This window comes from Glossina fuscipes, unplaced genomic scaffold (assembly GCF_014805625.2).
Source record: "Glossina fuscipes isolate IAEA_lab_2018 unplaced genomic scaffold, Yale_Gfus_2 111, whole genome shotgun sequence".
NCBI lineage: Eukaryota > Metazoa > Arthropoda > Insecta > Diptera > Glossinidae > Glossina > Glossina fuscipes.
In genome coordinates, this window is record NW_023998454.1 from 2,036,171 (window position 1) to 2,063,603 (window position 27,433).

A 27,433-nucleotide genomic window follows, 5' to 3' on the forward strand; every position below is an offset into this window, starting at 1 on the left:
GTAACGTTTCGTTTCAACATTGGCGAAAATGAAACAAAGTGAAATGCCCGTAGTTACGATGATGAAGTTTTCAGGACTCGTCAACATGATAGTCAAAACTTAAAGTAATTAAATATTACGTTAAGCACAGGATCGGAGGACTAATTTAAAGTTTTAAATTAAGCAATGATGTTGTATTATGTTGCGAATTGCTTTGTATGGACATATGTACGTATATGAACGTTTCTATAATTGTGACGACGGTGCGAATGTTTCTGGTTAAAATTCTAAAGTGGTTTTGCGTGCAATTAACACGTTGATATGCGGTTTTTATGCTATATTTTTGCAAAGTTGACAGAAATAAATGTAAATTTTCCTACACATATGTAGGTATGCATATCTATCGTATATATAGATGATTAGGTATGCGTATGTATGCTTAGTTTCACTCACTTAGTTTGTATTAGCTTTTCACGACTATCATATTTGCATATCCAATTACATGAATAAGTGTGTGCGCGTACGTGAATACTGCCAGCTGATATAAGCATGTCGTGCTGATGAGTTATGGCCACAACGGCCAATATTCGCTGGCAACATTGTCCACAAGCATTTTACAAAAAAAAAAAAGAAAAAAGCGACCTAATTTAACCTGAAATCATTAACAGCTACTTGACGTTGCCTGATAGTTGACGCTATATTTATATAATGGTCAACCAGACAATATCAACTAATTTTTTGTAGTCAACTTCTACGTACACAAACCCACCACATAACCCACCTCGAAAATATGATTGTGAGGCAAAAAATTAACGCAATTGAAAAAACTTTTGAATTTGGTTAAAATATTTACTGGATTTCTCTCAAATCTAACAAAATTAATCACTTTATTTGCTTAATTGATTTATGGCTTAACAATTTAAACATTTTATTTATTTACTTAAATAATTCATTATTATTTTAATTACTTAATATGTAAATAAGATAATTGTGTACATATGTGAACAATGTTGTAAATATCGAGAGAAACAGGAATAAATTTACTTAATATACCGGAGGAGAATATTACATTTACGTAGTGTGTGTGTAAAAATATGAATTGGGGGCCTTAAATATGGATATATATAAATGCTTATTACTTAACTGCCTACGGGTCACTCCGTTAACCTAATTCCTAAATGTTGTCTTACTACTTTCACAAACACAACCCAAGTTTTAAGAAACTACTAAGTCGGGACAAAGTTTATCACGACTGCTACGGAATTATATGTAAATAAAGCCAAACATGTAGTTTGAGCAGATGTCTGTAAGGTGCTACACTCGGTTCAAAAATCTCGCGTATAGTGCAGTTTTGTAGCAACTGACGTTCAAAATTCATCGTAAATTAGATTGTGTAAAATTATCTATAGCTATTTCTACTTAGGACATCAATTTCTTCCTGGGGTGCGGACAGATTAAGCATATAATATCAAAACGAACGCAGCAGTTCGTTCAAAACATTAGAAAATGTTATATAAAACGCTTACCAAAGCGTATTTTTCCAATTGCATTGCTCGCGGATCATTACAATAATTATACCTTTCGTAATAAATTATTGAAGCACATTGCCGTACTCTCAGTGGAGACTTCATTACAATGTTTTCACTTTTGCATTCGGTGAAATAAGTTTTTGTCGTCATCCTTTCACGAGGAAAGTGTAAGTTCGCAAGCATTAACCCTTCATTGCGATATCAAGGGCTCCGCAGGTAGTTTTCGGCTAGATTAAAAAGGTATTACTAGACGTCAAAGTCGCACTGGCTGGGTGAAAGGCCCGGTGATTGGGCGCTTCAGCGATGTTGATACAGCCAATTGGCGTGAGCTACGTCTGGTATCACTCACTGGGTATTCAATATCATCCGTTTGCAAATTTCCGTGAAATGCTTACATCTTCCCAGACAGCACTTGCGGATAGTACGCTTTTTCTAAACAGAGGTCGTGACCAAAATGAATGAACCCCATGAGCTTTTATTCACCTTACAAGACATTTGCAATGGATTTGCTAGTGATTTCCTACATTGATTTACGTGAGCACGATGTTTTAAGCGGCTTTGGAGACGTCAGTATTTAACTTCTATACTATTTCTTTCCACCAAAGCGAACATATAGAAGAAATATTCAATGCCACGGAAAATCATAAAGTTACTTTTCTACTTTTCTTACTTCTTTTTAGATGGTTGTCATGAATTAAGAGGCTTATTAATTGCTGCTACTGTATACTCGGACTTAAATAAGTGAAATGTGGAGCGGTTCTAATTGAGTCGTGATATATGAATAAAGCACGAGAAAATTGCGAAAAAAGTTAGATTATTTCAAATTATTCCCTAATAGAATTGCTACGAAACTCGTTTTTTTCGGATACGGTTCGTATCACTAGATCGTGGATATGTTCTTTTAAGAGAAATACACTTGCACGTTTTCACTTCAAAATTCTTTACTTAATCAATCAATTTCTTTGAGGGTAGGATTATTTACATTTTACTTTGCAAAAACTTTCGGCTTGTCAACTCTAATATTGTTTTTTGATCAAATGTTCTTGTCCGACTGACCCTGCCTTCCACAAATAGTTTATTTATGTACATATTTTCAAGAATATTACTAATAACTAACTTTATGGCTTAATTTTTAATCCGTTAATCTGCTTTTCCGCTAATCGTTTTCCTCGACGGCAGCTGCATGACATATCGCGAATGTGCACTTTTTTTCCCTCTCTAGGCAATTTTTTTTTGTTTTTTAAATCAATTAGTTGGAAGGAACTGGATTTGAGATTTTCGTAACAATAGAATAAAACGATAAACGAGTTTCATTGGATACTAGACTAGAAAAATAACGTAATCAAATAAGTTAAATCGCGGCATCGACGTTTACTCTAACTGTGCTATATTTTAGCACAGTTTAGAGGCCGACTCTCTAGGTAGGTTTTATCCAAAATCATTATTCACATTGATAATTGAAATTTTTACAATATTATAATTAAAATGAAATTTCTAATTCAATAAACTAAACAAATAGCGCCCATACTACTAAATGGGAAAAGTATGTACATTCTGGAAGAAACAGGTTACTATACAGGATCCATCAAGAGAGAAAACCGCGGCGAAAAAACCGAAAATCCGTATTCTTGTAAATTTTCTTGGAATGTGATAAAAAGCAATAGAATAATGATAAAGAAAGAAATCATTTTTGAAAAATATTAAAAAATAACAGCACAGAAGCTATTTTTGTGTCGCCACATTATGTTAAAAGGCTATGTGGCTCGCAGTACGTGTGGTGCATATATAACTTGAAAAAAATCTTTATTCTCGGAACAGGTAGGGAATACGTAACGTATTTTAAAAATATCAATTTTCTCTGTAATTGACGGCTGTTTGAAGGAAAAATATCATGTTTCCACCAAAAAAAAACCCAAAAACTTTGCTGACAAATAAAATTGTAATTAATTTCTCGAAAGCCCCCTACATACTGCTTTTCCGATTTTAAAGGTCTCGTGAAAAGTTCGAATGAGAATTGTTGCAGTTTGGGGAATAATATTTTTATAAACCTTTTCCATCGGTCTCCAATGTCAGCGCTTTATGATAACCTGTCGCGTTCCAATATTCTTCCCCATTCTCGTTTCTTAAGAATTTTTCTAAAGTGTGTCACAGTCATTACACGTCAGTCGTTCGGAAATGAGCAGAAAATGTATCATTCTATATGGGAACTTAGGATTATTGTCCAAACCCTTATTATACACTTTTAATTTCCGGACATAGGCTGTGACTTTTTTCGAATCGACTTCAATCTTTATAACGGTTCATCAACGCTACTATCGAGGAAGTAACACTCACACTTTTTTGTTTCGTAACGTTTTTGAATGTTTTTTAAAGTTATCTATTAGTGGTTTGAAGTCCCTTTTCAGCAGAGCTTTTTTTTTGATATGGGCGGTCTTTTTGTAGCGCTTCGGGAAAACGCTCGAAATTTCTTGGGAAAGACTTTCTGTATGTAATGAGTATTTCTCCAAATATTCTAATAGTTTAAGGCCTTAATGAAGCGAATAGTAAAAAAGTGTTTATGAAAAACTTGCGGTAGCTTATCTCTTTGATGGAAGAAGTGATATATCGTAATGCATATTCAATTAAGCTCATAGTGCAGTCGTAGGAGAAAATATATATATATATTCTAAGGAATGCAAGCAAAATGAGGTTATTATTTGTGAAAAAAAATCGTTTTACACAACTCTCGCTTCCATCACTGCTCATTCATCTTTGTTCGTTAACTTTAAAATTAACGTATAATTTTATTATAAACATGTTCAGGCGTATGACTTAACAAATGTCATCACACATACCATTATCATCAATCGTCACACGCTATAACAACTATGGCAATTGACAAACATACTATGGTTGTTGTCATTATCGTGAACAAGAGTCAGTCAGTCAGCTGCTCACTTGATTTAACCTTTATAGTGTTGATAACTACAATTATTGTTATTATTATGATTATTATTGCTCACATTACGCTAGATGCTGCTAGAAGCTTGTCCTATAAGTATACGGATTCCCACGCATTTAGTTTATTTTTTTTTAATGTTTGATGTTTTTGGTTTACAACAACAGCAAACGACATTTTTTACTGGTCTGCGGAATAATTATTAATATGTTTGGTTATACTTGTCATCGAATAACGAGGGTATGCCTGTTGCGTTGGTTAGATAGGTAAAATATAGAAAATTGTATATAAATATGAGTATGAATATGAGTCGATTTGTTCTTGGAATTTATAAACAATCTGTAAACAGCATATAAATAAGAATTTCACTTAAATTGGATGAGATCTTCAATACGCATTTAGGTGTGTAATTAAGTCATCACTGGTTTTTGCAAGAGATCGCTTTCGCCGTCCGTATTTTATTTATTTATTTAACTTTATCTTATTCTGTTTCCCAGAATAACATTTAAGGCGTTCGGTCGATTTGTCGTCGTTTACTTCATACGGCCACTTGCATACCTTGAAGTTATTTAGCAAAACATTCCATTAGCGCTTTATGATGCGGCAGTACATTGTTGCAAATGTTAATCTTTAACTTACGATGTCCGAGCGTCGAAATTAACTTGGCATTGATTTATGAACAGTTTATAGCTATTTCACTTTGGGTTAACATGTGTTCGCGTTTGCTAATGTATCTGTTATTGTTTGCAATTTATGTCAATCTATATAAGTTTGGTTTGAAAGTTCACACTTTAGTATACCCGCCGACTACAGTTTATCAAGTAAGTGTTTTTGTGGTTTGTTGCGTAATATATTAGAGATTATTTATACCTTTTTTGTTTTTTTTGCATATATAACAAATATTTAGATGATTGGTTCAATATCTATACCTATCAGCGGTTTGCCAATGAATCATAAAGTATTTTTTGATTGGGGTTTTCAGATGAACTATCAAATGCCATTTAATTTGTCAGAGTTTTATATGGTACCCATATGGTCAACGGGCGCCAGTAACGTGCAAAAACGCCATTTACACTATCAAACTGATTTCACCGTTAGGGAGTTATATGAGGGGTTGAAAGATTTGCTGGAAAGGTTTGTATGGTTTTAGTTTTTTATAGCAAAATTATTTCGGGAAAGCATTCAAAAGTCCTTCTCTTGTTTCAAGGGCTTAATAATGGGCATCAATTTCTGTTAGATGTAATCTGAAAAGTGAATAAAGTTTCACTTGTCTTTTTAATGGCTATTAATGCGTGCTCCTCAAACTCAATAGCAAATGCTGTTGTTATAAGTTGTAAGAGATCAAGGAGAGTTTGCCCTCTACGTAGCGCATCTACGCAGCGATATCAATCGCCCAAAAATGTTCATTCTTCTTGAATTATTTTTTTGTATCCAGTCCTGAGAGCGTATTGGATGCGAGTAAAATATAGAAATATGTATATCTTGATCAGCATGATTTAGAAATGTCTTGTACCTTTATACATTTATCCCATCTCTCAAATTTTATTTTTCTCACCACGGTAGAGAGAAAGAAAGAAAGAAGAACGATTTTTTTTCTGAAGTAAATTCATTCAGTTGCTCTTATAACAAAGCAACCGACGAATGCATTCTCGACCACTTTGCGCAATAAATCTTTCCTAATTTTATCAATACCGTGTTCAATATTCGTGTTTAATACACAAGAAATAGCGAAACCCGTGTCAACACTTAGCTTCTTGGAAGCCATGCAATAGCAGAAATTTCCATAACCAAACAGGCCAAATAACAAATGAAGTGTTTACTTGCGGCGTGGCACGTAGCCTTGTCTGAGCGGAACAATAGGTTGTTGAGATCGCCATCTTCCAATTCATGCCATTAAAAATTCGTTAACATCGATCTGCAGCGCTCTCCAATTATGGTAGGGGGACATCTATCTTCATTTCTAAAGAAATAAGAACCTTTGGTCGATAAAACACGTCTAGGGGTTAAAGTTGTCTAGGGAACAAAGGTTTAATTTTTACCTATGTATATTGGTAGTGCCATACCTATTCTATGTGCATGCTTAGAATTTTGTTTTAAGACGTTTTTTTTTTTGGAAAAGCTTTCATTGAGACTGGCTTAGGAAAACATTTCATTTTTGAACGATATCGTCGATATTTTCGAGTCTTTTATTTCCATCAAAATTTTTAGTCAATATATAATATTAGGTACGTACTTGGGAGATCACGTGGCGCTTCCATGCAGAGAATAAGAAACCTATTTGCATTTGATACATGGTTGACGTGGCCAAACTTAGATTCGCGAAGCAAAAGCAAATAGTTAGGTGTCCATAAAAAGTTATTCGGTTCATTCTTACTTCGTTTAACTAATCAATATTTCATCAGTTATGGCTTTCATAGATCCTGCCTTGGTCGCAGCATATGTGAATTGGCTCGACGGCCATTTGATGATAACTACAAGAATATTTTAACAGATATTTTAACATTTTTATTAACGTAAGTAGAAAAATGCTTTAACTTCTTACTAAATGCAATTCAGACGAACATTTTAGGCCATCTTTGCATGAAGAACATTTCTCAGCTGCAAATCCTGAAAATTCCATATATAATGACGTGGAATTTATCAGCAGTGGTATCGGTCACAGTTGCAGATTTTTGTATCAAAATTGTACTATGGATTTACTTAGTCTAATAAGTAGATATTAAATAATCAAACAATTCTTCTACGGATATGTGGTTTTTTATAAATCCATAAATATGACTTTTGTAAAGGAATTAAATAAATTGTAATTGCATTGAAAATAAATTTCTCGACAATTTCTACCTAGGAGACCATTTAATTCAGCAGCTTCGTACAGTTCAACATTTAGTTGCATAGGATGATCAAGACGTCCATGTAGAGATGGGCTAAAGAGTTTATTATTAAATGGATATATTTTACGCAAAAATTAATTGCGGCGCTTTAGCTCACCTCAATACAAAAGTTAAAATATTTGTCAATACATTTACATCATCATCGGCGAACGGATGTTGAGCCAAGTCACAAATGCTTAGTAGTAAACAATTTTCATGGTAACCATAACTAAAAACATTTTAGATTTTCATAGCTTAACTGTTTTCTTTTTGTGTAAATAACTCGTTAAGTTTACCTTTTCATTATATCCTCTATACCTTGATAAAGTTCGTTAGCAGTAAAGTCATTTGGATGTCGCTTTGTAAACGTTAGCATGTTGTATTTCTCCCAAGGAGACCATAGGGTTTGATTGCGAAAACTTGATTCGCGTTTCTGGTGTTTAGAGTTTTGTTTACTTGGCCATATGGGTACGTTGTAGAACGATGATAGAGAGTGAGGTAAATCGTAAGACATTTGAAAGCACCAATCAATAAACAAACTACGTTCAGGTAATAGTTCAGTGATAGGAACGGAAACTGATGCAATTACCTGCGGGATTATGTAAATTAAACGAAAAAGAAAAAGTAATAAACGAATAAAACATGAAATATGATAGATAAATATCAAATTGAAAAATCTTCTGGTTCGTAACCTTATAGCAAAATCTGTCCTGTAAAAATATTTTTCTCTTCCATGAACTAGCCATGTTTTCCTTCGAATTTTTGTATTCAATTGACCCAAAAGGTTTTAAATACTTGCAGTTTTTTTTTTTTTAGTAGTTCAGAGGTAATTAACGAAATTGCCGCTAGGTCTCAAAAAGTTCCAGCGAAATGAATGGGAGGCACAGGGCGCAACACTTAATTAGTACTATTCGCTGTCATTTATTTGTCACCTATTGAATGCATGTGAAACAAATGGAACAAATGGTTCTTTTTCATTGTTCAATAAGATCGGTCGAAATATTCAGTTCGCTCGGAAGAACGTCTTTTTCGAAGCGAAGTTCTATGAGAGAAATCTTTAGTTAAAAACTCTATAGGTGTTAAAAATTTCTTGAAATTGAATAAATTCTCGCTGTTTCTCGAGAGTGGCCATAAGTAATACTACAGTGCAGTAGATGCAACTGTCATTTCTCCATCTCATTATAAAGCCCATTTGATTTTACACAATAGTAGAGATGTGTACAGAAAATGTTTTTTGAAGCTGTGAATACTTCTCTTTTAAAAAACTTCAATTACGCAACATAGATTTTTCTGAATAAGTTGATATGGCAAAACACTCTCGGGAAACGTTATTCATCAGACACCGCTTCTTCTGATTAACACTGGATTACTGTCTTTTTGAGTGTAACTTGCGTTCTTATAGAGTAGTACTTAGTGCTAGGAAGTAAATCGAATATAATATATGTCGTGCTATTTTTTTTTTAAAGTATTCGTTTCATTTTATTAAAGGATCAGCGGAAACTTATTCGTCCACCTAATAAGTACACTTTATACATAGTTTGTAGGCACGGTATCAATTCACTTATTATTATTTTTAGAATTCAGGACTTACGGCTATAGAAGACGAAGCGGGATGTAATACACCTACAGATCTGATTATAAAAAACCTCATATATATGAGAATTATATAAAATGATGGCATTTTATGGTATTGTAAATTATTTAAAATATTTTTCATTGTAATTCAGTATAAGTGATTTATTTTCTTCCTTCTTTTAATGTACTATATATAAAGTTACAGTTAGTTTTAAGCTCACTTAAGTGTTCTGGTTGACTTCCCAACTGGGATTGTCTTCTAAACCATAAACCTTTTATATAAATAATTGTAATAAAGATGTCATGATCATTTCAGAGATTAATAAGAAATATAAACAACAAAAAATTCAGTAAATTATTGTTTACCCTTTTGTCCGGCACATGTTCAATTTAGTTTCATTTTAAGCCCAGCAAAGTTAAGACCGCATTAAAGCGTACAATGTGTACTAGACAATTCATTTTGTTGGTGATTATTTCGTGCTTAACGCTCCATTACTCATCGCAAGTAAACATTAGCAATCATACTATCTTAAGACCTATCGTTGATCGTATATTTCTACGTAAGCGACGCTGGCTCTTATTTCCTAAAGGAAGTTCTTTGAAATTTACCGTATTCGTTAGTAAACGTCTCCTGGCTTTATACCCCAAGGGTTTCAGTTTGAACATAGAAGCTGCTACTTATTATCCAATGCCTACCAGTCGAATTGATTTATTAGCAAATCAATTTCACAAACCTTCTTCTGTAATGGGCGCGGATAAAAACGTCTTAATTGCCACTAATCTAACGAAACATCACGACAAATTAAGCAAGTTATATAATATTACCGAACCACAATGGCTACCAAAGAAGCCATATTATGCATCAGATTATCAAAAACTATTTTTAACAAAAATGAAATTAAAAAATAAGTCATGGTCATCAAAGAAATATGCAAAAAACATCTATAAAAAAAATTACAGTGAATACCAACCAAAGTACATACCGGAGCGCGGAATAATTGAACAATCACATCATTATTACAATGTCCGTGAACGTCGAGATCTATTTCATCATTTTGAAGGCTTTAGTAAATTGTAAGAAAATGAACACAAAGAAATTTGCACTTAAAGCAGTTAATATGGATTAATTCCTCTGATATGGCATTTAAAGCAGTTAATATAGATTAATTCCTCTGATATGGATTATTTTTACAAAATTACAGTTAGAAATTCATTACGATTGTAAAGAACCGACAGAAAAATTAACTTAACTTTCGAAATCTTCGCCAAGTGGAGAAAATAATATTTCAGAGAATGCTATAAAAATAATTCGGTTAAAGAATTGCCTATCGGTAACTACATGTTTTCCCCAGCTCTATGAAAAAAGAACTATTCTTCTGAGTTAATATACGTTAGCATTGGCTGTTGGATATTCTCGTGACAGTCTGATCCACGCTAACAGGAAAGTAACGCTATCTTTTGGGAAAATCAGTTGAGACTAATTGCTATACCTGATAAATGTAAATAACATTATAATCCATTTTAGCCAGTGGAAATCGGATAACAACAAATAAAAACATCATGGCCGACTGAGCTGAAATACCCAATGCCACTTCGCTTAATAGGGGGTTTCTTGTAGGTAGACATGAGTCAGACACGTAGACAAAGTACTAAAGGTGGAACAAGAATGGTTAATTCGGAATAGCGTTTTCGAGGTGGATATCCAACCTTCACACTATCACAATAAATAATTTTTATTTCCTGTATAGTTTCTAAAACGTTAAAAGAAAGTGCGACGTAATATTTACATGGTATGTAAATATAAACCGAGGAATTTATTTACAGCATGCACATATACATAAAATAGAATTCAGAAACACGAAAACAATGTCTGATCGTGGTCCGTCAACACTGGACGCTAAACAAACTGAAAAACATGAAAAAACGGGTGAAGAACTAAACTTTCATACTCTATAATATTACATAGGCGTGCCTGATTTTTTTTTTTTTCTTTTTCAGAATAAAAGTCGAAATTTTTATGACGTATGTGTTGTACTTTACACGTAACAAGCAACAAACGAAAAATAAAGTTTTTCACAGACGAACATGCGTAGACGCATTCCGAATTTAAAACTAGCCAAGAAGTTGTCTACTCTATGGGGTTTTTGAAGCTTGGTTCTGCGCGCTGTAAAAGTATTGAAAAAAATTACATTTTAATACACTATAATGTTGGGTAGGTTAGTACTACAGCATCTTCCTTAAAATATGAGTTTAATTTTTTGTAGAGTTTGTGCTGTAGCTTATTTACTCCTTTTGAAAAGCAGAAGTTTTCGGAGTTTACGTGTTAATGTAGGCGCGTCCTTCGAAAAATTTAGTCCATTTCCAATACCATGTTGTGGGCGGGATCTGCCAACATTTCTGTCAAATTTTAGTGGATAGCTTTATTTTTGCGGCCAGGAGAGTGTTACAACAGGCATTACACAGACGTATGTACAGACATGCTTAAATCGATTCACAACTTAGTGCTGATCAAAAATATTTCTATGAAATTTCCTTCCAGGCGTCGCAAACATTTTCACATCATCCTTCGCGATGGGTTCTTTTGCGTTACAACTTGATAACAGCAGTAAGGGTTAAAAGCTTTGGCTTTTACGTGATGATTGTTGTTGATTTGGTGATGATGCGATGATCTTGGTCTCTTTTAAGCAGGTGTTATACATGTTATAGTAATCTATTCAGTACTGCCCATTTTCGTGTTTAATCTGGAACATTGCCGTCATATTATGGCTGTATAAAAATTATTTATTTAATGATTGATCAGATTTTGAAAAATTACCAATAGACGAGTCAAAAAGGCTTTTTCTAATTTTGTTGACTTAGAAGGAAAATGCAGCAGTTGGGATCGATTTTGTTGCGAGCATGAAAGGTTTCGTATACGCTCTTGTAGACATCGAAAATCTCCAAGGCATGTCCAGCGTTGTTGAAAGTTTTGAATAAGATGCTTTTTGAGGCTTATCACATGCATCAGATGATGCCTTTCCGATCACCTTTAAACAAACTTTCCCACATCTATGATTTCGCAAGACTCTGCTAAGCACCTCAATCTCCCATGTGAGAACGTAGGCAATAGACAGACATTTAAAGGTCAAGGGTGAATGTTGTGGAAGAGACGACCTTCATTTGATCATCTATTCATGACAAGTATCATGCAATTATGACGAATAAGATGGGAATCTTCTTTGGGGGATATTTGATTGAGAGAATCTCTCATTAAGCCCAGCTTTACGACCATAAAGATCAGCTTTTTCATTCAGATGAAAACCACAATGACCGGCTGTCCAGGCCTGTTAGCATATAATGGATTTTAAATAAAGTTGGCATATATGGACAAAATTAATTTCATTTGTGAGGATCTTTTCTTTCAATTCAGGTCAGGGCCAATCTGCTGTCAGAGAAAAGCCTGAATTTTTTGATACCCTCAGATTTAAAAAGATTTACTACCAGTGCAAAAGTTGAAGAAAGCTCCTCGAAAATTTTTAATTTGCCTTATAATACAATACCGCGAAATCTCAAGTTACTTAACAAACTCAGCCATCAATGGCGTAAATTGTGATATCATCGTTTTGGTATAACCGAAGTCTTCCCCGACATGCAGTTCGAAGACACAACTGTGAAGCGTTCTTTTTTGTGTTCAGTATTGACTTGGAAAGATTTAGATCTATTTTGCATATGCTCTGCATAGAGCTCCAGACTAGAACAGCGTTGAAATTAACATTAAGACCTACAGGGGTGTCAAAAAAGAGATTAGCTTTAGTAGCAAGGTTATCAATACCTGCTTAAAAGTTCTTTCAGCAGAAACCAATAGGAAGTGATCAGCATATTGAAAATATTGCAGAACCAGCATTCGTTTACCCATATGATAGGTGGCGTATCTTGTTCCGAGTGTTTTAAGAAAGGAATGGTAACGTGAGTTCAATCAACGAATAATTTTTAAGCAAATCGTAGGTATAGCTTTTTAATGGTTTCATTTTAAATTGGAAAACTATGTGTTCTGTTATTTTGACGACGACCATTTAAGAATTTCCAGGAAGATTTCGAGTCCCCATTAGTGCTTAAATCCTCAATTAAAAGAGCCCTATGCTCTCTTTTTGCGTTTCTTACCGCCACTTTCCACTCTTTTTGCATCTCTTTGGAAAAGTTAAAGTTGGTGGAATCAGCATAACTTAGAAACTTTTGTTTGGAGGCTTGCAAAAAGGCAGATGGCAAGACATTCCACCAGGCCTTTACAGAGAAAAAGTTCGTTATCTGTAAATTTGTTTGAGAATTTTTGATTTCCGCTTGAAAAGTGTTGTGAATTGAAGAAATTTCAGGAATTAAGTTCACATTTGATAAGCGATCCAATGACAATTTACGAGATACAAATCGATTAATTTCTAGGACTGCATTGTCTTTAGTTTCCAAAATTAAAGGAAGTTATCGATTGTTACCTCGATGAACATCTTTCATGATATTCTGTTGAAAGGTTAATTGCGTTGAGTTTAAAAAAGTTACGTCTGACATACTTCTGATACCCGTACTACTGCAGGAGTATAAGGCGGATAAACAACTTAAAATAGGACACTTTATAATGTCAGTTCGTGTTGTAAACATGCTACTGACAAAAAAAATGAAGATATGAGCTTCAACTTTTGCAGAAGCTTTCGAAGTTTTCTCTCGTAAGTTGGTTCTGAAAAAAGATCAAACTGGTTGAAGAATAGGCCTACAGAGACTATCTATAACTCTGCTTCTCTAAAGGACTAAAAAGTAGTTTTTTGATTATTATTCGTAAACTGTAGCTGGTAGATCTCCAAAAATTTGATACGATGTTGTAGTATCTGTTCAAAAATGGGAAAAATTGACTACACTTCCCCGTTATTGTAGCGTACCAACATTTTTTTCCAAAGCTTTTCCCGTCTTCAAAAACCCGGTAAAGTGTATAAATTCATGGCCTGTTTCAAATTTGGAATGCAACTAATCTTGTCCGTTAGTTTATCTGTCTATAATCTTCCCAAGTCTGTAGTCTCTTTGGCAAACATTCTCCCGTGAGCGAATATGAAGATAACGGCTAAAAATTTCCAAAGAATTTGGAAGTGACTTAAACATTCCAACGGATAGGCATACAATTCCAACACGTCTGTACGACAAAATCTTTTGTTTTAAATATAGTAAAAATCCATGAAGATCATGAAAATTTGCTTCTTTTCCTTTTTTTTTTGTCCTTTTTATGATAACAAGTTTGGCTGTGAAAAATTCGAATGTAATTTTCTTACTTGTTTTTCGTCTATTTTTAGTTTGCATGTTGACATAAAGTCTTGTATTTTAAGAGCCATTTGCGATAGTAAAAAATTCTTAAAGTTTCCAGGTTATTCGCTTTTGCATGACGTATTAAGGATTTTTTTTAGGTAAAATGTGTTAAATTAAAAATATATTTTCTTTGAATTTCACATCTTTATTATTCTAGCTTTCCTACGAAATATGGTTTAGATGATGACTACAGCAATATAATTGATTCAGATTACGATACTTGTGCTGGATGTATTTACGACAAATGTCCTTTCAGTATATTGGATATGTTTATGAGTTCTGAAAACAATATAATTAAAAAGAAATAAATGAACTTTTTTCACATAACAAAATGTGAAGCCCATAAAGATTCTTTGCATAAATGATAGCGTGTTGCGCAGTTTCCAGTTAAGGCATTAGCAACATCGTAGCGTTTTTCTTTATAACCCAGGCTATCCAGATCTTCTGGTAATGGTTCAGGTATAGTGAAAACCGCACGCATTAATTCACCCACAAAAGAACCAGGTTGAACTTCAGTTGCCTTTTGGCCGGTCTCGCAAAGTGCTCTCAGTACACAATGATGTCCGTTACAGCCACGTCTAACAAGAAAAAAAAAATCTTCAAATAAAAATTCTTATTGTATGGAGAGGTCTTCATTGCTCTAATATAGTGGGGTATTCTCTGTACTAATTATTCTAAGGAGTTTCTGTTGTAATTAGCAAGTTCCAAAGAGAGGCACGGTCAGGGGAATGTCTACAACAGACATTACACAGTGAGATAAAAGCGCAGATGGGAAACCGAACAGATAAAATCGATTTAAAATTTGATTCTGATCAAAAATTTATTCTTTGGGGTCCCTGAAGCTTTATTCTGGATGTTGCAAACTTCTTGACAAAAGGAGATCAACCTTCGGTGATGGGTATAAAAAAGTGAGTACTGTTATTAAAGCAATTTGAGGAGTTCCTTTACCGGACGCACACTATATATAACGGCAAACTAACATTATATGAACAAACTGACACTTGCAATGCATTAAAATTTATCCATTTTCAATTGCTGGAATCAACGCTACGGGTTTTTATGAAAGTTGTTGTTTGTATTGTAATGCAATCTACTACTATTGGACTGTTTGTTAAAGCGACTTCAGGGTAAGTGTGACAATGACGTGCATTTAGATGATATTTGGTGACAAAATTTAAATACTTGCATCGTTGTTACATGCAAACCCGTTTCACATCAAGTTTTTGCAACTGCTTATTGCGAACTTTTTGTTCTGGGAACGACACAGTAGCAATTAAAAACTGAAGAAAAGTATAAAAACCGTGAGGAAGAATGCTTGAGTTCCTAATTGCGCTCTCGTTTCTTAATTATTAAGCAGTTTTTAGTTTTTATATAAAACCTAAAGTTAATGGTATTGGTAAACGCTGAATAATATCTGGTTTCTAAGCCCTGTAAAGCCCACGCCTTTTTTTGCCAACAACATGGATGCACAGTCGGTCCTCCCGCAGCCACCACTAATTTTGTCTACAGAAAAAAAAATTGGCTTCAAATCTGTTTAATCGTCAAGTAAACTTGCTGCACCCGCTGAAGCTAAAGCTTTCGTGCGAAGGTATTAGAAAACTGTGAATAAATAAAGGAAGTAAGACAATTATGTTCGGTCGTGACCCATCTCCGTTATCGTAAAAAAGACCAAAAACACGGCAAAGAAATAAATTTTCATACTCTGTAACATCGGAAGGGTGCAACTAATGTGTGGGGATAATGAAGCATTTGAATTTAGATTTAATCAGTGCACCTTTATTGTGAATTGCTGACAATCTTGATAAAAATATGATTTCAAATACCGCGTATTTCAATAAAGTGGTATATAGTGGATATACAGTGGCATACATATTTTATTTATCGTCGGTAAAACATAAGCTATTATGAAATTGAAAACTTTTCTTCTTCCTGCACAAGCTAGTGATTGATATTGCAAAATTCGGTGCAAATCGAATACTAATTCTTTCTCAGTTAGTTTAATCTTTCTTTTAACTTACTTTTCCAAATATTTTTCAATTTTCTCATAAAGTTCATGCCGACTACTGCGTTGATATCTTATATGTATGCGATCCCATTTGGACATGTATTGAGATTTTATACCGTGACGCTTGTAACGCAGGTGACGTTGGTTCTTTTCCTCTTTATCCAGCGTATTACGTTTGCCAAATATCGGAAAGACGTGACGTTGAATGGCTCGTCCTGTACCAGAAGGGGACCACGTATTGTGCTGATACTTGTTTGAAAGATTTGATTCATAGTATGGATTAAGATATCCGGGTCTTTTTAAATGTTTCTCAAATGGTTCCCTTAGTCTAGGAAAAGCATTAAGATCCGTAATTAGGTTTATAGATTATGAACTCACTTACCTGGATGATAAATTCCACCAGGGATATTTACTGAGGTTGGAACTTTTATGTAAATCATTTGACCATTTGTTATAGTAGCTGTGATATTTAGGCAAAAAGGTCTTAGCGTTTACTTGAATTTCTGCTTTATGAGGAGTGTAATACTTATAGTGCATAGGAACGCGAAATGCCGAGCCGGGAAATGATTTAATCGTGTGTTGTCGCCAGTAATTCCTGGCTGGTGTTTTTGTATCTGCGTAAGTTATTTGACTAATGGTATCGTTGCGTGTAGTACCTAAAGTCCCCTCTTTAAGACGTTCTCTTAAGTCATTAAGTATTTCGCTGGGCGGCTTGCTGGGCAGTTCCCAAGCCAAAGCCACAGTAACTCCCAAAATTAAATAATTGGTGTAATCGACGACACCAATGATTAAGTCGTAGACTACAAAAAAAGAAAAGAAAAATTAACACTGATGCCGTGGAATAAAACATAGGTCATACGATGCTTTTTCCTGTTATCAACGCGACAGTATGTTATTAAAAATTAGAGATGAAGCCTGGGAAGACATAAACTGGAGTGTGAAATGTTTAACTATTTGAAATGATACCTAGTGGATATGTTTAGCTCTTCATGAACGCACACATCGGCTATGTATTTTCTTGTGAATGAACTAGCCGAAGAATTTATACAATATCTATCAATACCTATGAAACATTGCTTTTAAACAAGAACTACAAGAAGGACCATATCTTAAACTTACAAAGGTTTTAATATTATTGCTCTATATGTATACATACCGATTTGGAATGATGATCCTTCTGGGAACTCTAAGTAGCGTTTTTTACGTGTTAACAGCTTTTCTTGTGGGCCTTGCATCTCTTCATCGATAATGTATTCCCAAGTGGTATTTTCTTGTAATTTTGCATATTGTTGATCTTTTTGCTGATTTTCTTTTGCTAAGCAGCAATATATAAAAATTATTATTAAACAACACAAACAGTTAAAGTGCATCTTTTTAATTCGTCACGAAGTAGTTTGCTGACAAACAAAGAAAATGTAAACAACAAAGATAGAGAAAAAACTAACAATAGCTCTTTATAGAATCGTATATTCAACTGTGAGCATTAACAAGACAAACGTGCTGTTTACGTTACTTTACGCCCTACGGGTACAAAGATACAAAAACTTAAAAACTAATCTTAATTGGCTTCAATGTATCATTTGGTGAGTGAGTGTATATGAGAAGGCGGACATCGTTTCTTCTGACGAAACCTATTGTCAGTTTGTGCAAGTCTGCGTTTAGTTGAATTTTAAAGAAATCGTCTACAGAATGGTAACAAAGCAGTTGATGTTTATTTTATTACTCTTACTGTTGTTCAGTACTTTCTCAAAGTCATATTTGTCGTGCTTATTCTTTTAATTTTCTGATTTAGTTTCTTCTAAAGTTTTCTGTTTCGAGAATTTGTTAAATATTTAGAATTACGGTTAATTCTCTTTCCTTGTGTGCGTGTGTATATAGGCGTGCGTTTCTTGTGCAGTTTGTTCGTTTATCGCAGAAGTTCGTGTTCATGTAATTGGTGTCACGGAGTGACACGCAAAATTCTGCTGAAAAGAAATACAACAAATGGTGTTAATAAGTTTTCTGTTGCGCTCTGAACTGTAAAGCGTTGTTCTTCATTAAAATTATGGTTGTTGTTAGTTTTGTTGATTAGCACGTCTGTCTTAATTACTACGTACATATGCTAAATTTACGATTCTGGTTAATGTCAAGGGGAACACTTAAGGCCGAACAGAAACGTTTTGCTGATGGCACCAGAAAGCGAGCAAACGAAATTGTTTATGTTGACAATTTGCGAAAGCAACCATGAATTCAAGTTTAATCTGTATTTCAAAATTAAAAGCGGTCAGACGATGCAGCATTTCAACTTGATCAAGGGCACTTACATATAGACAGCCGGAGCAAAATAAATAACAATTACCTTACCATTATTTAAGTGATCGGAGTACAAAAAAATGATAAATCATAAACAAAACAAAAGATGTAAAAATTCGCAAAGCAAAGAAATACAACGAAGTTCCTTGTTATTAAAACATTATGCCCTAGTCCACCCTGCAGTTGTTCGTATAGCAAGTTCATCAAACAAAGCGTTAAGGAAGTGGTCGAAAAAGTGATCTGATTCCATCTCTCTTCAATAACAATTGCCCTTACCCTGAAGGTTAGACAAGCTTCGATCAATTCTGAAAATGATTCTGACACGATCGGCATCCTTGTTCCCATAGATAATTTGGCAGAAATTAGGACGCAAGTAAATAAGTAAAGTAATCTTAAATAAATGTTATATGCGCTTAAGGATTTTTTACCCTAGGGTGTTGGAGTGTTTTACCACTATTTTGAAGTTGTGTTTAATCATACGCGTTGACGCTAATGTCGGCCGTTTTTACCGATAATTGCATGCGGTTTATGGAATTAATCTTTCTAATAACAGATCGACAGTGTCGTAATTCTTCTCTCTAGTTAAAAAAAAAGCAGCACCTTTCCCATAAGTATTACGCTTTGGTGATATTAATCGAAGTTCAAATGTCCTCTTCTTTAAATCCTTCGTAATAAGCTACTATTGCGCTTAAGAGGACTAAAGGCATTCGTAGGTGACCAGGCAATACTTGGTAGATCTCAACGTTTTCCTTTGAGGCAAAAAAAGCTTTACGCGTTTGGCGTTTGTCATTTGATAAATGCGGAATACTTTTTCTTTAAAGCACTCCACCATAGATCGTCTGAAGATACTCATTTGCCTCTAACGAGATAACTATAATATTTATGACGATTGTAGAGATGTCAGAAGAGATTACAATCTTACCTTTATTTTTTCATCTTTTCTGGTCATTTTAGATTTAAATAAGAGACAAGATTTGCTGTAAGTAGAAGGCAGATTTTTCATTTTTCTTCTGTTCTTTCTTCGTTTGGTTTTTTTAAATGAATTTCCGTCTGTATTATTGAATTGCCGTGCGTATGTAGGTGAAAGATAGCCTGCGCTTAATACTAAAATAATAATATAATTTTAAATTTAAATGAATAACCGGTACTTTTTGTAAATGAATAATTTCGATATAGTAGGCCTGCAACATATCGCATACATATATGTTGTTGTTTTGAGTTGTCCTACATTCTTGTAGTTAACTATTATCAGTGTTAGTTCAATAGCTACGCTAGAGGTGACAGTAATGAAGGTAAGTGAATGTTAGCAATATTTTTTGTTATTATTGAATATTAATAATACTTAAAAAGAAGGTTAAAACGTTTCCCAGATACCATCAAAATTTACAATTCAGTATAGTGGGCCAAATTCAGCTGGTTACACATGTATACATGTATACACATTATATAAATATATATATATATAGCAGCTAATAAAGTGTAATCCTTTTTGTGGCTCCGCAAGCGTAATTAGAACACACTTCTAATTAGGATTTATATTAAATTTTTTCACCATTTTATTTGCAACTTGGCATTATTTGTGGTGTACAATACGAACATTGATATGCAGCGTACGGAAATTGTTAAAACTAGTTATGAAAATAATAGATGCGCGGCTAGGTTTCCTGCATGTGGAATGAAGCACTTATATGGATTATTGTATCTTCGGGGTGACGAAGAAAAGTCCGAAGGACTCTTTCATGCACATAAATGTCTTTTAAACCTGGTTTGTGGACTGAAAATGTCATTTTGAACATGAAAATTCCTGTTAATGGAGAACGCTAGAGAAGCATGATAATTAATTTTTTGTGGTAAAAATCAGATGTTTGGGATTTGACCGAAATGTGGCTTCAACAAAATGTTGTAACACGCCATACCTTTCGTGACGTAATCAATTTATTGGAAGAAAAATCAACGACGATGTAATATCCAAAAAAAAAAAAAGTCATGCGGCAAAGGTTGTTGTTGCTGCAAGATTGAATGCATGAAATCATTTTTAAATGAGAATGGCATAAACTAATATTTAAAGTGAAAGAAAATTCATGTTCATAGCGTTTACCATTTGGTTTTTATTTTTAATTAAGAAAAAAAAAAAAACATTTACTTGATGATATATTTATATATATGTGTACTAAATATGTAGAGGACCTCCGTAAAAATCAGAATCATTTCAAATGCGCGTTGCCTTCTGCGTGTTTGTCTGCTCCTTTCGAATTTCAGAAATGTATACCTGAAAGTATATTATTTTTCGAAATTTTTGGTGTTTTCTTAACTAGATTCCCGTGCATACATTTTGGTATAACAAATAAAAAAGAAAAGATTAATATGTAATCAAAACCTAATGAATATAGAATTAAAGAAAGATAATAGTTAGTAGGTAAGTGCTTAATAATTTTTTTAACGGAGCTCAGGGATATTTCTGCATGTTACAGACAGGATGAGGAAACTAATGTATTAATAGCCTTTGCGAGTGGATGTAACAGTAATGATATTTAATGTAATTAATTATATTTAATATTAATTAGTTAAAGGAAAAGATGGGAGAGAGAAAAACAGAATCCCGTTAAAAGCATGAAAATTTTGTACTTTTTGTTAAAAGCTGATTAATTAACAATGTGCTGCAGTGTTGAAGCATAATTAAATCTGATTTAATGCTTGTTTTTCTCATTTTTTTTTCTGTGCTTTGTCACTTAGCATTTATCTGTTTGGTTTACAGTACAGTAAATATTCATATTTTAACTTGTTTGCAGGAAGTTTTGTTTTTAACTATATATATAATAGTTATATATATTCTACCCTTCACTTTGCTGTAGAAATTAGCAGCTCTTCCCGTTATTTATTTTTTTTTGTTAATGTTTTGCATGCCGACCTCACAACTGAAAGTATAAATAAAAAAACGAAGTGTTTACAGCACAACTGTTGTACTGTAAAGGTTTTTTGCTCAACTTGATTTTTTAGTTGTTCTTATATAAATGAAAAAAGAAAAACGAAGACCAAGTTCGAATGCCAATCTAAAACTAACCATCTTTTCACATGTGCTTCAAATGCTGTAAGCTTACACACGCGTTGCGTTTTATAGAGGAAAAGTTTTCGTTTATTTGATCGCCATAGCAAAAGTTTTTACATGCACCTGCCCAAAATAAGGGCATGTTCATTTTACCAGTTACTCTGAGACAATAAGAAATATCTATCCAAGATCGGCATGAGTCAATTTAGCCACATCCGCACGTTATCTCGTTTACTATGTCTATGCGTCTTTACAACTTCTTGTCTTCACCCGAATGTACTTCGGTCCATTAGTTCTTCCATCTATTAAAAATGTGCTATGAAAAATTGCATAAAATTGAAGAACTTTGGATATATTTCCTAAATTTTTCCTCTAGCGCAAACTTTCTAAGAAAATAAATGCGGAAGTGAACCGTGGTTGACACAGAATAACATCCTCGAAAAGATTTGAAAGAAAATTTCATCAGATGTATACAACGGCCCTCGCGAAAATAATCCTAAATCCCTTGCGGCATCTTTAATGCTTATGTTTCTAAGATTCGCCTTAAAACGAATGTAGGTCGCTTTTCATTTTTTATACTCATCACCGAAGGATGAGGCGTATATTCATTTTGTCAAAATGTTTGCAACGCCCAGAAGGAAGTATCGGAGACTCCACAAAGTGTACATATTCTTGAATTCTAAATCGATTTACACATGCCCATCTGTCCGTCTGCGTAATGTCTATTGTAAACATTCTCTTGGCAGCAAAAATGAAGCTATCAACTTTAAATGTGGCAGAAACTTGCATGCAGGTTGTTATTGAAAATGGGCAAAATCGGTCGAAGGTCTCGGCCACAGCACCACATGAACTGAGAACACCTCTGTTTTTCAAAAGGAGTGAAAAATTGCTTTTTTGCTCATTACTCATAAACTATAGCAAATGAATGTGCAAAAATTTCAATGCATATTCTAGGGGCGATGCTGTAGCATTTTTGTGCAAAAATGGAAAAGCTTGATCACGCCTATCCAATTTTATAGTGTTTCAAAATTTAATCAGTTTTTCAATACCTTTATAGGCGCAGAAACAAATTTTAAAAACCCCACAATGTGTACAAATTCTTTACTAGTTTCAACGCCCACATGCCTGTACGACAAAAACTTTTATTTTGAAAATAGGAAAAATCAGCTATGCCCTCTCCATATTGTAGAGCGTGAAAATTTTGTTCTTTGACTTCTTTTGTTTTTTTTAGGGGAATGGTGATGGGTACAAAAGATTCTGTACCGACGGAATTTAATATTCTTGCTTGTTTTTATTTCGTTTGCATTTTTTTTTTTTAGTTTACTTTTTACTCTACGCAATTAGTGAGAAATTCTAGCTGCCTTTTCGGTGCTTATATACTAACCTCAGTTTTTGTAAAATTTTTTTTTTATTTGTTGTTTAAAAAAAATTTAATTTTATATTTGTAACCTTTATTGCATAAAAGGGGGGTGTAGTTGTATGTTTATTTAATATTTGTGTACCATTCGTTACGAATAATAACAAATTTTTCAGTTTTGTTTAATTTTTGTTTCAATATAAATACGAAGTCATGGATGATGGTCATATGTGTGCAATATCTGAAAAAAAGGTTTTAAATTGAATTTTTTGTTAATAAATAAATTTACTTATATACATTTATATGGTAATTTCTGACAATAACCGCGAGAGAGTAATCAAGCAAAATTTTCACTGTTCTGATAATTGAACAAGCGTTTTTGATAAACAGCAATCATGCGCCACGATCAGTCTCTATGAGCAATATATTCTGACGTCCTGATCCGGTCATAAGAAAACAGTGTGCATTCTTATCATAGGTATTATGATTTTGCATTAATTTGGGCATTTCGAAAGAATAGCCATAAGAAAACGCTTTGACAGGATTGTTAAGTCCTGCAAACGGAAAAAACGCCTTTGGACTTTTAACGTCTCCGTGATGTTGCCGACATACGGCTATTATAGTCATTTTACAATGAATAATAATTATTCGAGCTCAAAACTTTTTCATGCATGTTAAAGTCGGCCATCTTAGTCTATGTGAACGTATTTGGAAGTTTTCCACTAAATAAGAAGATAGAGGTAATGTTTTGACACTTAACATTTTCCTAAATAGTGCTATTTTAGGGTTAAGGTGCTAAGGAAGTGCAAACAGTTGAGCCAAAAATGTCATATGTACAGCATAAGGTCAGCAGAGCATCACTTAAGCAGTAACACTTCAACCGTGACTCTCAGCGAGATTAAAGACGGTGATGTGTAGATATGCGAACAATGATCTCTTGCCTGCAAAAATTCCAAACCATTTAGTTGTGGGCCAAACTGTGCGCGGTCAAGGATACTCTTGCATTTGGACTTTCTGTGCTGGTCTATTATCTTAAAATACCATAAAAATGAACTACATGTGAATAGGTGCTCATATGGTCTTCACAACACCACAGAAAAGTGTCCCTTCTTCCAATACATCCTCTTGTAAATCCATTGCGGAAATCCGCGGCCAGGTTGCAAATAGTATAACAAAAAGATAGCAAAAAGATAGTATAGGCAATTAGCGTCACTATTCATTACTACTATGACTTATAACTGCACTGATCAAGCACTTCATCTCAATCGTATTAGCCTCTTTGTAAAAAAGGGTCCAACAACAGGCAAAGTCCAAACCTTATCGCATTTCACCAGAGGATCCGAGGGCAAGGGGAATTGTCCTGCTGATTATCCGGCGAATGATAAAGAAGATATCAAACCTTATAACTACCCACGTTTTCAACGGTAACCGCAAAAGAGAAGAAGATTTCGGATCTAAGTGCTGAGTTTAGAGTGTCATAGTTGCTCCCGCAGCTTGGTTAGGCTAGATAAGTTGTGAGAACATTTCTCACCCTTGTCTGAGGTTTAAATTAGATAAAATATTTGGCGAAGATTGCCAGCAAGTCAGGCTATTGAACTTTGCGGCGTTTTTAGGTTAGCGTAGATGTACTTTTATGTGTCCACTGATATGTTAATGAGAATTTTGAACAGGTGAATGATGTGAATGAAGTAATTGTATTTTATACGTACTGGAATGTGTTTATTTAACAGTTTTGCCAGAAGAGGAATGGGATGGCAGCTCAGCTTCAATCTTTATGCTATAAATTGGAATCACGATCATAATCAGTGAGGAGCCTTTTAAGGTAAAGACATTTAAGAATCCCTAGAGAATTATAGAATACCGAATAGGTTGCTGCTGTTAGTTGTAAACTTAAGTTCTATACTGACTTCAAAACTTTTGCTCTTAACAAAAACAAGCTATCATATCTATGTTTTTTGAAGCAAAATTTAGAACAAAGCACGCTCTTCGACAACAAGACCAACTTACAAAATTACTGTTTATTGCAGTTTAATCTTTAGGTACGTTTATTGTAAATTTTTTCTTGAGAAAGAAAGTGTTGAATAGACCGTGATAATAAATCCACCCTAGGAAAGGTCTTTCTTAACATAGTTAAATGCTGCCTTTTCTATAATTCCGTACTCTAATAGTAATTTTCCCAAAGCATTCCTCAATGCTTTTTTTATTTTTCATGAAAAAAAATTGCTTAACGAATGCATGTTGGTAAATTGTGATCTATTCAACCCTGTTGAATGTGTTGATCACATTCGCAACGAATTGTATTAAGTTTTTGAAGAACCGCTGAATAAGTGAGTAATTTTGTACACCGTACTGAGCTTGAAGTTACGCATTTCGCGATATATTGCCTGCATTCGGTATGCTTTGGTTTATGCTTTCAATTTAAAGTACAAAATAGAATAAAAACCAGCGTAAATAATTCAAATAATGTTTCGATGCATATGTTATGTCCACAACGGTAGAAATATAAGCAATTTTTCATTTCTCTCGTGAAGTCTTTAGTTGCAATATTCGCAGTAATAGTTGGATTCTGCTATTGCTGGATATATAAATTGCGAACCCAAATGAATACTCATGTGTTATGGATAGTATTTGTATCTAAAGGCGACATATATATGCACCGAACACCAATTTACCATAGGTATACAATTGTGAGTCACTCCTTGTTGTTGTTTCTATAAAATTTGTATATAGGTATCTCTTTGTTTTCGGGGTTTTTTTCTTTGTTTTGGATATACACAGAGATTTTAAAACTCAAGCGGCTCCGAGCGATGGTTATGCCAGTATTGGTTACATGTAGTTTTCCATATCATTTACTAAAGTGCCTTAATATTTATGTGTATGTATTTATATATGTATGTATATATCGATTTATGTGAGTGTGTGTGCGTATGAGAACTTTTCATTAAGCTTTTCAATTACCCGGTTTGAGTTTCTGATGTGCACGCAATGTGTTTATTGCATCTGAATTGAATGAATTTTGTGCAATTGTTTGCCGACATCATCATAATCATTAAAAATCGTCATCATTGTCATCATCATCTTCCCGGCTGTTTTACATTTCACAATATCATGGTTATTAAGAGGATGAATACACTGTTTAAGTGTGGCCGTAGTTTTTCTTTTCGTTTTTCTTTCTGCTCCTTTTATAGCTTACTTTCATTGCGGAAACGAAGATATTTCGGTTAATATATTATGTTTACAGTTCTGCGCGTGGTTACGTTTGCTCTTATTTATTTGTTTATTTTCATTTTTAATTGTGGGAAGTTTTTACCCCAATTTCTTTTCATAAATTTCTCTGTTTTTGTTGCTTTTGTTTTCGTATACGGTACTGGCTGTACAGCTATTTGTTATATATGCGTTTTTACTTCAAAAGTCCGCATTTAGTGACGTTCTTAGCCGACGATGAAAGTTCTGCTGCTATTCCTCCTCTCATAAGCTTCACTTAGCCGGGTAGGTTGCGCATAAGTAAAGAGTATGTGATTTCATGCGTAAGTAGATGTGTGCGAAAGTTGCATTTCGATGCATTACAACTTTGTTTCAGAAAAAGAAATTCATATTTATCATTTATTTGTTAGCTGTTTAAATAGCTTTGCGGTCGTAATGGTGGTGGCAATGGTTAGAACAATGCATATGTATTATTGTGCGTGCAGCTATAAATTATTAACGTAAGAATATCGTGGTAATGATGATGATGTTGATGACGATGATTATGATTGTATTGCTGGCTGCAGCCAAATAGCTGGTAACTTCGGATGTGGTTGCAACTGTTGCTGACAGTTCATTCTCTTTGTTTCCTATGCTAGTCCTGCGGTCATTCACATGAACGTTAAGCATCATTATGTCGATTTGCGGCAAAGTTTTCGTTATTCAGAGCACAGCCGTAATGCATAATTATCTCATAGGGCTGTATAACATTTTCAATTTGTCATAATTGTTTTGCTACTATAGTCTAAAATAAACGATAAACAAAATATTCTGGAAAGAGTTGATGTGGCTCGTAGTAAAATACATTTTTTAGCTGGTATAAGTATAAAAGTCGAAATCTAGTTTTTTATAGGGTAGGGTAGATCTGTTGCTACTCTTACTTAAACAAAAACATTTCTTTCAAAGCACACGAGCGGTGAATGGGTCCGATATTCCAGAATAGTGTAAGTAGACAGACTTTCTGACAAAAAGGCCCTAGGAAAATGGGTGGCCATTTTTGTCGACATAATTCTAATACTGAAATATATCATATAACAAATCATTTAGCAAAACAATTTGGCTAGTTCATATGTATAAATGTACACGTAAGGGTACCTGCTCTGAAAGAATAAATTTGTGAGAAGCGAGGCATGTACATTACGCATTAAGAAATGTAGAATGTCGTGATACAATTTATAGAGGATTTGACACATCTAAATTGTGAATAATTTAACAATCGTTTACGTTTAAAAGATGCGAATATAGTACAAGAATGCGCCTTGCCTAGCTTAGCAAAC

At 34.0% G+C, this 27,433-nt stretch overlaps 4 protein-coding genes across 5 annotated transcripts; 2 read left to right on the forward strand and 2 right to left on the reverse strand.

The window, feature by feature from the left end:
* The first annotated feature begins 5,156 nt into the window (after positions 1-5,156).
* LOC119639035 lies at positions 5,157-7,169 on the forward strand. Its single transcript, XM_038036206.1, has 4 exons — positions 5,157-5,267; positions 5,354-5,580; positions 6,849-6,959; positions 7,016-7,169. Exons 1-4 carry the CDS (start codon positions 5,157-5,159, stop codon positions 7,167-7,169), a joined length of 603 nt encoding a protein of 200 aa, XP_037892134.1.
* Positions 7,170-7,204: 35 nt separating this feature from the next.
* LOC119639036 lies at positions 7,205-8,967 on the reverse strand. The gene is made up of 4 exons (XM_038036207.1): positions 8,908-8,967; positions 7,613-7,905; positions 7,435-7,545; positions 7,205-7,370 (listed from the first exon to the last, which is right to left on the reverse strand). The coding sequence occupies exons 1-4, from the start codon at positions 8,965-8,967 to the stop codon at positions 7,205-7,207; spliced, it is 630 nt and encodes a 209-aa protein (XP_037892135.1).
* Positions 8,968-9,330: 363 nt separating this feature from the next.
* Positions 9,331-14,521, forward strand: LOC119639037. The gene is made up of 3 exons (XM_038036208.1): positions 9,331-9,965; positions 14,201-14,311; positions 14,371-14,521. Exons 1-3 carry the CDS (start codon positions 9,331-9,333, stop codon positions 14,519-14,521), a joined length of 897 nt encoding a protein of 298 aa, XP_037892136.1.
* A 10-nt stretch (positions 14,522-14,531) lies between these two features.
* LOC119638978 lies at positions 14,532-18,069 on the reverse strand. Of its 2 annotated transcripts, XM_038036148.1 has the most exons (5): positions 17,942-18,069; positions 17,375-17,615; positions 16,601-17,018; positions 16,232-16,546; positions 14,532-14,791 (listed from the first exon to the last, which is right to left on the reverse strand). In XM_038036148.1, the coding sequence occupies exons 2-5, from the start codon at positions 17,586-17,588 to the stop codon at positions 14,533-14,535; spliced, it is 1,206 nt and encodes a 401-aa protein (XP_037892076.1). In that variant the 5' UTR covers positions 17,589-17,615; positions 17,942-18,069; the 3' UTR covers position 14,532. The 2 variants fall into 2 exon arrangements, with proteins under 2 accessions (XP_037892076.1, XP_037892074.1); XM_038036146.1 differs by lacking the exon at positions 17,942-18,069 and having other exon boundaries at positions 17,375-17,831.
* Positions 18,070-27,433: the final 9,364 nt, after the last annotated feature.